General features: G+C 34.8%; 1 protein-coding gene across 1 annotated transcript in view; it reads left to right on the top strand.

Moving 5' to 3' along the window:
- The window catches only part of LOC111087706 (plasma membrane-associated cation-binding protein 2-like), a 15,985-nt gene that overhangs the window by 2,614 nt on the left and 2,300 nt on the right, over positions 1 to 11,071 (top strand). The window contains exons 2-3 of the mRNA XM_022395288.1: positions 7,116 to 7,153; positions 8,926 to 9,184. Of these exons, the coding sequence (XP_022250996.1) occupies positions 7,116 to 7,153; positions 8,926 to 9,184 (297 nt within the window). The remainder of the gene's footprint in view (positions 1 to 7,115; positions 7,154 to 8,925; positions 9,185 to 11,071) is intronic.

Raw genomic sequence — 11,071 nt, 5'->3', positions numbered from 1 at the left:
TCGCTAAGATCACAGATAGCCCATTGGTTAGCCTTGAGCTCGCTAAGATCACAGATAGCCCATTGGTTAGCCTTGAGCTCGCTAAGATCACAGATAGCCCATTGGTTAGCCTTGAGCTCGCTAAGATCACGGATAGCCCATTGGTTAGCCTTGAGCTCGCTAAGATCACAGATAGCCCATTGGTTAGCCTTGAGCTCGCCAACAATTAAATCATTACCACTTTATATATGCAGTGTAAACTTATATCCAGATTAGTGAGTAGTTACTTATATTTATTTTATTTGAGCTCATACGACTGTCAAAATTTATCAAGAACTCCATCAAAAACGTGAGTTATTATTGAAATTGGGGGTACAGTGTTTCACCTCATTGTATTTGTATTGCTGGATTTGTACCTGTTCACCTGTAGCTTCCAAGTTACTTTTCACTGAATATTTTGTAAGAGTTATATATATATATAAGCAGACTTCAACATCAGATTTCCTATATACGTTCGGGATCTATTCTAAGTTACGGCGGATAAAACGACCCCCCTCCACTATCTTAATTAATAAATTTATATATATATATATAAGCAGACTTTAACATCAGATTTCCTATATACGTTCGGGATCTATTCTAAGTTACGACGGATAAAACGACCCCCTCCCCTATCTTACTTGATAAATTTATATATATACCATTTTGCTTGACAGTCATGTTCACCCACGTTTTTAAATTAACCAAACACATGAACACTGTTCACTCACCCTTGCTAATTTGACTAGGGTAGTGGAGCATGCAATTACTACTCCACTCAGAATGCCAACCGGGAAACTAAAATATAGGGTCAAACTTCAAACAACCACCATAACAGGCGAGAAAACATCTTCGTTAAAATTTACATAACAGAAAAGTATGGTTCACTTACTTCTCTTTAGAATTTAGAATGTATATATTTATTAGCAGAGACACGCAAAACATTTGCGATCAAATTAATATCATTATTACAACAGTACTTCTTTAAATACAAAGGAATTCTAATCGCTGACACAGAAAATATGCAAGTCCACTTGCCTTAGGCCTAACGTTAGTTAAGTCTTTATTAAGTACGATCTATGCTCGATAAAAGAGATAACTTAACCCTAAAACTTCTGTATGTTTTTTATTTAGTTTAGTTAGGACTAAAACTTTACCGTAAGTAATGCTATCAATAAATAAACTTATGTTATTCTATGATCTAACGTTAGACCTTTTTAAAAACTTTGGTAAGCTTTTTTATGTTGTACAAAATGTCGTCTAAAGTATATTTACATTCGCATTTTTTTTTTCATATACGTGCAGTATTATTTAGGGGTGCGATCTCATCATAGTAGCCGATACGATACGTATCTAGATACAGAAGTTTTACCAACGGTTTGTTACAAAGTTTGACAGTCTTGTCTGTAATTAATATCTATATTACATTGTCTTATAAGTACTTTACAGTGCTTTTTCAAATTCTCAGGTTTGATCAACTAAATGGCAGCTGCCAAGAGAATTAAAACAATATAAAAAGTTAATATCTGTCTATGTATTTTGTTGTTGTTAATTTGTTGCGTTACTTTACATGTAATGTTTTTTGATAAAAGAAATGAAGACAACATGTAGTACTCAATACTCATCTTCTTTTATTGAATCAATTAATTTTTCACAAAAATAATTTATTAGAAATTCTGATCTTTTCTGTACAAAAGACTTATAATGTTTACTGAAAGCTTACCAAATATCGTGAAGATACATGTCATATCGTATCGCCACACTTTTAGTTTTCTGATAACAGATTCGGGTCTTTAAAAACTACTGCACAACCCTTACATAAATAACGCCACCTGTCTGTAGCTCCACGTTAGAATAAGCCTTATTTACACGATGATATGTTTTGTATATTGTACGTTCTGTTCTTAAAGTATAGCGTGTAAATAGTACCGAACTTTCGCTACACAAGTGCAGTTTGTGGAAGTACAATTGGTTCGGTTTTTGTTTTTCAAAACCTTTGGATGAAACACTTCTTCAGCAGGCTATTGTGTGGATTATATTGGATCTAATATCACCTGATTTTGAATCCTTGTGATTTTTTTTTGTTCTGTGGGGTTATTCGAAAGTATCTCATAAATTACGCACAAGCTTAAGGATACACAACTCGAGGGGTGCATGGAATTTCACATGAGCGTCCACAGGAATTTCTCAGGAGGGGGTAGTGCAAAGTCTAAATCAAGGGTATATACATAAAAGTATATATATATACTGAATGAATAAATAAAGAAATCTTTCACATCTTCCGGGGGGGGGGCAAGTATCCCCTTTCCCCCTGCGGACGCCCATGATCACGTGATATCACAGCAAGAAAGGCGTATTGAACAAAGTGTGTAGCGCAATGTTGCCTTTCACGTGATATTTACTATAAATACCAAACATAGGATGTCTAAAAAAACACCTTTTATTTTAAAACGAAGTATACAAAGATTAAAAGTTATTCGGCCACATATATATATATATAAAATCTCACCGACTAAAACTGATTTGTAGGAGAAGCAGTCAATATTCTGACTCCATATACTCACGGACAAGTATGAATAATAATATATAACTACATTTTTTGTCTACGAAAGACTTGTAATGTTTACTAAATAAAAGCTTAAAAACTTTCGTGAAGATGCACAAAACATTTAATAGTTATGTTATGTACACTCTGATGGACCCCCACTTTTCAATCTGTCTCATGAAAAATTACTTGCAGGAATATCGGGAGGATACATAAAATTTAATCCAGAACTCGAGGGCTTCCAGGACCTTAAGGAGAATCCTGGACCGCGGCCGTAATGGGCGCGTCTTTGGCGCTCATTCCCTCGCTCCCTCTCCCACTTTTAATTTGCCTCCTACAACATGACGTGTGGGAGCAGTGACGTCACCAGCACGAGGTGACGCTTCACGACATTATACATATTTTGAACACCAACCTGTTTAGTCACATATTTTAATCATTATATAAATATATTACAAATTTTTCCATTCGTTCATCGGCATAAGTCATTAGCTTCAGAAACATAGGTAATTTAACGTTGTGTGACGTTTGTACCACCACAACTTAATTATAATACTCTTTTTTTTAGTTAGATCTAGCGTTGTGCATCGTTTGTTGCACCAGAGTATAAAATGTTCTTTTCTCTCTTATTTACAGATATGGTATTGGTGTATGTTTTATATTTTATTACAGTTTAAAAGCACCTTTACATTACAGATTTGGCATTGTGCACTATTTGTTTCGTCGTAGGTTTAAAAGCTCTATTGGAAATTTTATGTTATATTTTTTTTTCAAATTTATGTAAAGAACTAGGGTTTAATTTTAAAACATTAAAAATCTTCGGTTAACGAGGTGTATGAGCACGTGAAACCAATATATATATATAAAATATTATATACATAATGAAATTTATCAGACTTTGTTGTACGTTCTTTTAAGCCATACGTTGTGATACCTAAATTATTTTTGGATTCCCGAACCATAATAATACAGGTTTTATTACCTGGGGTAGAAAAGCTATGACTAGGTATTTGTCAGATAATCCATATTAATCCGTTCATCATCATCAACAGCAGCAGGAATTCCAATAAATCTAAAGAAGAAGAGTCTTTGGGTGAAGCTTTTGAGTTCAGTAATCTTTACATGGTTCTTTTATTAATAATTACAACTTTTTTTTATAATTCAAGTAATTTAACGCTGTTGCCATTGTTTCACGTAGAACGAATTCTACATGATTTGTATCGTTTACTTGACAAAGGAGATCAAATATATCTATGCCACTGAGAGATCTGTGTATTAGGTCGTCACGAAATTAATGTCACTTTTTTTCTTGGCCCGGCATTGCCAGGTGATTAGGGCGCTCGACTCACAATTAGAGGGTCGTGGGTTCGAATCCCCATCCCACCAAATATGCTCGTACTTTCAGCCGTGGGGGCGTTATAATGTTGCGGTCAATCCCACTATTCGTTGGTAAAAGAGTAGGCCACGAGTTGGCAGTGAGTGGTGATGACTAGATGCCTTCCCTCTAGTCTTGCACTGCTAAATTAGGGACGGCTAGCGCGGATGGCCCTCGTGTAGCTTTGCGCGAAATTTAAAACAAACAAACAATTAAATACTTGACAATGTGACCAACGTGCTTGAAAACCCGTTTAACAACGGATGCTTAAACATTGATCGTTTTTAGCTAGGATTGTTGACAGTTTACGTTTTTTTTTTAACGAACAGCAAATCTACGACAGTGATTGAAGCTAATGTAGTGTTTGTAGGTCCCGCAAGTGACGTATTTTCTATTATTTATTTAATATACTTTCTAGTGTTACCTTTCTTTTTTCTTTTGGTCTGGTGGTTAGGGGGCGCTCGATTCGCGATATGAGGGTCGCGGGTTCGAATCCCGTAACCAAACATGCTCGACCTTTCAGCCGTTGGGACGTTATAAATTACGGTCAATCCCACCATTCATTGGTAAAAGAGTAGCCCAAGAGTTGACGGGGGGGGGGTGCTGTTGACTAACTGCTTTCCCTCTAGTCTTAGACTGCTAAATTAGGGATGGCCAGCGCAGATAGCCCTCAAGTAGTTTGGCGCGAAATTGAAATCAAACCAAACCAGTTACCAATTTGTTCAAACCTGTGGCTATTTTGTGTGGGGCTTCTTCTATTCAGTTTTTTGTTTTAAATAAAGTTTGTTTCTTGTTAAGCGCAAAGATACACAATGGGTTATTTGTGCTGTGCCGACCACGGGTATCGATACTCGATTTTTAGCAGTATGAGTTTTTAAACTACCACTGACCAAGTTGGGAGGCTTCAAACAACATGGTCAACATGTCTTCTAAAAATTACAAGGATTCCCAGTGGAAGGTAACTTTATCTTCGTAAGAAAGTGTACAATGAAGCTTTGAACATCAGTTTTCTGAGAATCTCAAACAACATTCTTGCTACTGATTATGGGGTTAGAAATTTTTACAGGATGTCACGACGTTTTGAATGTCTATATTTTCATTCATTTGGAAACGACGGTTTTGGTTTTCTTTCTTTTGAATTTCGCGCAAAGCTACACGAGGGCTTATCTGTGTTAGCCATCCCTAATTTAGCAGAGTAAGACTAGAGGGAAGGCAGCTAGTCAAGAACAACCGTCGCCAGCTCTAGGGCTACTCTTTTACCAGTGAATAATGTGATTGACCGTCATATTATAACTCCCCCCCACGGCTGAAAGGGCGAGCATGTTCGATGACGGAGATTCCAACTCGCGAACCTCATATTGCGTGTCGAGTGCTCTAACCACCTGTCCAAACATTGAGGGTACTCAATTGATGAGACAATGCATTCTAATCTTTATAAATAATAACGTAATAAAAATATATATTTGATTAGCAATACTCATTACCAGGTTGATTTTCAGTTTCACCCTGAAGTGGCTTGCTCTGATCGAAAGTAAATATTAATTACAATGAAAGAGTTCCTCTGTTTTGTATTTTCGTATTCTGATTTTCTACTACCCTAAAGCAATCAGAGGGTCGCGGGTTCGAATCCCAGTCCCACCAAACATGCTCGCCCTTTCAGCCGTGGGTGCGTTATAATGTGACGGTCAGTCCCACTATTCGTTGGTAAAAGAGTAGCCCAAGAGTTGGCGGTGGGTGGTGATGACTAGCTGCCTTCTCGCTAGTCTTACACTGCTAAATTAGGGCAGATAGCCCTCGTGTAGCTTTGCGCGAAATTCAAAAACAAACAAACTACCCTAAAGACCCAGAAACAGTAAAATTTCGTTTCATTTTACAGTTTACGGGAGAAAAATAAATGCTTAAAATCGATTAAAATTGTTTTCTTACCATATCTATTTCGTAAATATATACTTGTTCCCTCATTTCGCACATTCGTCAAACAGAATTCTGTATCCACCTTGTGTAAAAATGTTGTTTTCCTGTGACTAATGGTAACTCGTATCATTCCTATTAACTCTAACCCACTCGTATAATATCTGTTAACCCTAACTCACTCGTATAATTTCTATTAACCCTAACTCTTTCACAAGCTGCTCAGTGACTGCAGACAAACTCTCAAAAGAACTAGCTACTTCCTGACAGGAAGAACCCTCAACGACGCTATTTCAGCAAGCTATGGGCAACATTGTGTGGATAATAACTATTATTTCAGCTAGCTATGGGCAACATTGTGTGGATAATAACTATTATTTCAACTAGCTATGGGCAACATTGTGTGAATAATAACTATTGTTTCAGCTAGATAAGGGAAACATTGTGTGGATAATAAATATTATTTCAGCTAGCTGTGGGAAACATTATGTTGATAACAATTAGATGTACACTAATTACAATTTTATTTCATATGGGCGTCCGGGGGAGGGGGGGCAAGGGCCCCTGAAAAATGAGGAACATAAGTCTTTCTTTATTCAGTCAACATATGTATATGAATTTTTAATTCACTCCACAATTTCACACTACTTTTTCCCCCTGCGGAGGAATCAAGAATTATTATTGTAAATGCGTGAAGATGGGGTTCGGGGTTTGTCTTTGGTGTCGTTACAGTCTTTTATCTGAATTACTGTACACACACACACGCCGGGTTTCTTTTCAGTCCTACGGGCACTGTATTATTAAGCTTCTAAATTAGAACACTCGATCCGCATGCCATGATTATCGATCCAATTAAATATAAAGTCGGCGTATAATTGGTGCTTTCTGTGAGGTGGTCTATACCTCGTGGCGGACTCTGATTCCCTGTAGTCTTGATATATATGTGTGTGTGTTTACCGTTTCCAAGGCACGTTTGTGGTCTTCGTTTGAAATATATAGCATCCATTAGAACAACCAGATCATTCTATGCAAGAGTTTCAAACAAAATCAATAATTTGAACGTCTATAAATTCAACACATTCAATTTATGAGCAGTTGTCTTGAGTTTTGAAGCACCTTAAATTTTTTTTCAATTAATGTGTGATATTTTTCCGATTGAACCTCAATTTCTTAACCCACAGTTTTTCGAATCCTCATCTCTCATGTTTTGATGATAACTCCGACAGCGTGTTTAAAACCTGATTTTTGTCCATTACTGTTTTACAGTTAAACCGCCAAAGAAAATCAAAGAAGCAACAACTGAGGTCGGTATTAACTTCTAGCATCTTCTTTAAACATTGCATTTACTAGTTTTTAAATCTATGCTAATTAATTATCGCGATTTCTGAATGTCATTTCCATGTAATATTAGAGACCCTGGAGGAAATATCTGTAGTTATTTTTTGTTATCATTTGTTTACGTAACATAATTTAAGTTATCGGTATTACGATAAAACTTGGGAAGTTTACACGTAAAGTAAGATGATATTTCAGCAAATTTAAAGGTTATAGTACTTTTTTTTAGTGCACGATAACCTTAAATTATGGTATTCTGCAAAATAACTATTAACCATTTGGGCAAGAAGGGCAATAAGTGTAATTCAAGGTAATGGTAGAGCTATTTCGCCCTTTAAAATGTAAAAAAAAAATAATATTCGATGTCAAAATATATCATTTAAAAACCATTATAGAAATCCATTAAATAGAGAGCGTTATTATTCATTCTATTAGCCACGATTTGTAAAAAGTCATGGAGTTAAAATCATAAATAATATTCATTTTGGCACTTGTGTGTAAAGTTAAAATGATAAATAATAACTTTTGAAGGCCATAAATAGGCCTAAATAAAATGTTTTTAATTGTGTACCAGTTTAACGTCACTATAATTAAGTCATGGAGTGTAAATATGTATGTGACGTCATTCTGGGTAATTCACGTAGTTTATCGTTTACTGCGAGATATGGCCTTCAAAAGTTATTATTTATCATTTTAACTTTACACACAAGTGCCAAAATACTATAATTAAGTCATGGAGTGTAAATATGTATGTGACGTCATTCTGAGTAATTCACGTAGTTTATCGTTTACTGCGAGATATGTTTTCTTCATAAACCCGAACGAGAATTAGATGTTTATATTGTAATGACTGTCATAGAACTAATTTGTTTAAGAAATAAAACCCTGATTTTTAGTTCTGTTTCTACTAAAAAGTTAATCAAGAAAACATGGACGGGATTGGAAGGTAAAAACTTAAATGGTTTGTAAAATATTATTTAATACTTTTCTAAAACATGTAAGGCAACAACTCTAATATGCTAATATATTATTGGAATCCAAACAGTTGCTGTTTAAAATGTTGGTTCTAAGGACATTATATATATCACTGAAAAATGTCTTTATTTTTTCCCCTAAATCTCTTACTCTTATAACCATGCTGTCCATTTTGTCTAAAACGAAATTTGGTTTAAAAAAGAAAAAAAAACAAGAAAGAAATCTAATATAATTAAATTAGGCCTAAAATTTGATGACAAGGAACCCACTTTTGAAAAAAAAAAAAGTTAGGAGACGGCTTGAATGAGTAGTGGAAGACAATTGTACAACGTTTCGACAAGTTTATGTCGAAGTATTGTACATTTGTAATAAAGTTTCTTTCACTACCCAAACTGTCTCCAAACTTAGTAGGACTAGTAGTCCTTTAGATTATACCAATATTTTTGTGTCCGTTTTTGAGACAAATTCTTAAATCAGAGAAGATATGTACCAACAAAAGAACTTACATTAATCCTGTCTCCTGGTGTTGAAATATGTCGAAGAATTGGCATCTTAAACCAATGAAAAGTTTATTTTCCTCTTCGTTATACTCTTTTTAATTTTGAATGGCACAATAACCATAATAAATTATTAATGTTTTCTCCTCACTTTGAACCTATTGCTCTATGTTCCTCACGTGTGCATAGCTGATGCACAAAGGCCTCATTATAATTTCGCCAGATATCTATAAGTCCTTCTTAAACATGATTTGTGTATGATCTCACAGCCTGAAAAGGTTGCAAAGAAAACAAAGTACCAGCCAGAGAGAGAGGATAAAAAATCTGAGATGAAAGAGCCCGTGGCAGTTCCCGTGATTCAAGAAGAAGAGATAAACAAAGTTGAACCTGTTGAAGCTGCTAAAGAGACCGTACGAAAAGAAAATGGAGATGCAAATGAATTACAAATGGAACCCTTGGGTGAAACAAAGAACGCAGAGAAAAAGAAACCTGTAGAAACTTGCACATCTAATACTGACTGTCAACCAGGTAATCAATCTTATGCTGTGTGCTCCCCCCATAAATGTGGGGTGTCAGTACACTCCACATTTCAACACGCTGCTTGCTTTCAAGATATCGCAGTATTTTCCGTTATGGTGTGTTAATAAAATTATTATTTTAATTTTTCAAATAATAAAATGAACGATAAGTAAAGAAAAATCAGTTAATTTACAATTGACGTCAGAATTTCTTGGTTTAAAAACAAAAAGTTAGCTTAGAGGTCTTAGATGCATTCTAAGGGAACATGATTTACACAAAAATGTGTCTTCTTGATTCCAAAATCTCTACAAAAACTTCTGCCTCTTTATTTCCGTTTTATGGACTAATAATATCTGTTGTTGTAACGTGTTCTTTCGTTGGTTGGGTTATTTTAAATTATTTGGTAAAAATGATATGAAGTCTACTCCACGTAAGGATAACAGATTAGTTTATATCTTCGTAAAGTTGCCACAGGCTACTATAACTTGTGCACAGTTGTGGGCCTGAGTTCAGAAATAACTTTTTCACTTTTGACAGAAATTTACTCGCTAACAGTACTATGATATACGACTTAATATATTTTCTTGTACAGTTTCAAGGTTATTCGATTGAGTAACTGAATATACACGATATCTGGCACTGACCTTAATACTTCATAAACTTCTCAATCACTGAACAAACTGAACCTGACTCAATGCTTCACTTATTCTCGTATTTATAATGTCTCTTTGTTTCTAAATGTTTCGCAAAGTCTATCGATCATTAACGTTCACAAACATTCTAGATATTCAAGGATTACTTTTATAAATTTTAAATTTAGCGTCATCATCATGTTAGCAGCTCCCTCTAGCAAACAATGAAATTAAAACATCGAAAATATAGCTTATAACACTATTTCAATTTTAGAATCTAAAGGGAAAAGACCATAAAACAAATTCTCAAAACCGGCTATGATTTGTTTTAGTTTACATCCAACAACCAGAACAAAAAAACTTAAAACTGGGTGGAAGAGGTAGAAAATTCTAATTGATATGCACAATTTATCGCATTTTATACTTACGCATAAGCCTCGCGTAGGAAATGTATTTAATATTAAGATTCGGAGACCACAACATTCCTTCCATAAACTATTGTTCGCTGTCCACAGCCTATTCCGAAACGAATTGAGGGTTAGTAAAAGGTGTAATAAAAAGGTTATTAATGACAGCCTATAGGACTAATATATCAGAACTAACACTCAATAATAATAGTAAAAAACTATATTATTACCATTGAATAGGGGTAAAACAAAATACTAATACTTATATTAATTGAAACTTTGATTTCTATCGATATCTTAAAGAAGCATTTTTCATAACTGGTTTCAGATAGTTTAGATAACGATCTAAGCTTCGGCATGTGTATATGCCTCTGTATTTAATATTAATATTATCCCACATGCGAGACTTAATAATAGATGTGCCCCCTAGTGGCACAGCGGTATGTTTGCGGAGTTACAACGCTAGAAACCGGGTTTCGATACCCGTGGTGGGCAGAGCACATATAGCCCATTGTGTAACTTTGTGCTTAATTCTAAACAAACAAACAAAATAATAGATGTTAATTCTGATAGATGATGCGCCCTTTTTGCTCTACGAGTTCATCTTTATCAGACACCTCTTCTGCTAAGTCTTGTTACATTGCAGCTGGTGCTGTATTTGTTTTGGTTCGCTTATGTAAAGAACACTCCTTACAAATGATGTCCATGTATGTATCATTTTTAAATATGTTTTTGTCAAGTTCTCTTATGCAATTCTTATTTTATTTATTCTAATATATACAACTTTAAACAATAACTCAGTTTTTATTTTGAATCATTTCCACTAATGCCGCTAAATATTTCCCATAATTAAAGCT

Source organism: Limulus polyphemus, unplaced genomic scaffold, assembly GCF_000517525.1.
Source record: "Limulus polyphemus unplaced genomic scaffold, Limulus_polyphemus-2.1.2 Scaffold2509, whole genome shotgun sequence".
Classification (NCBI taxonomy): Eukaryota; Metazoa; Arthropoda; class Merostomata; order Xiphosura; family Limulidae; genus Limulus; species Limulus polyphemus.
This window is presented reverse-complemented; position numbering and strand designations above follow the sequence as displayed.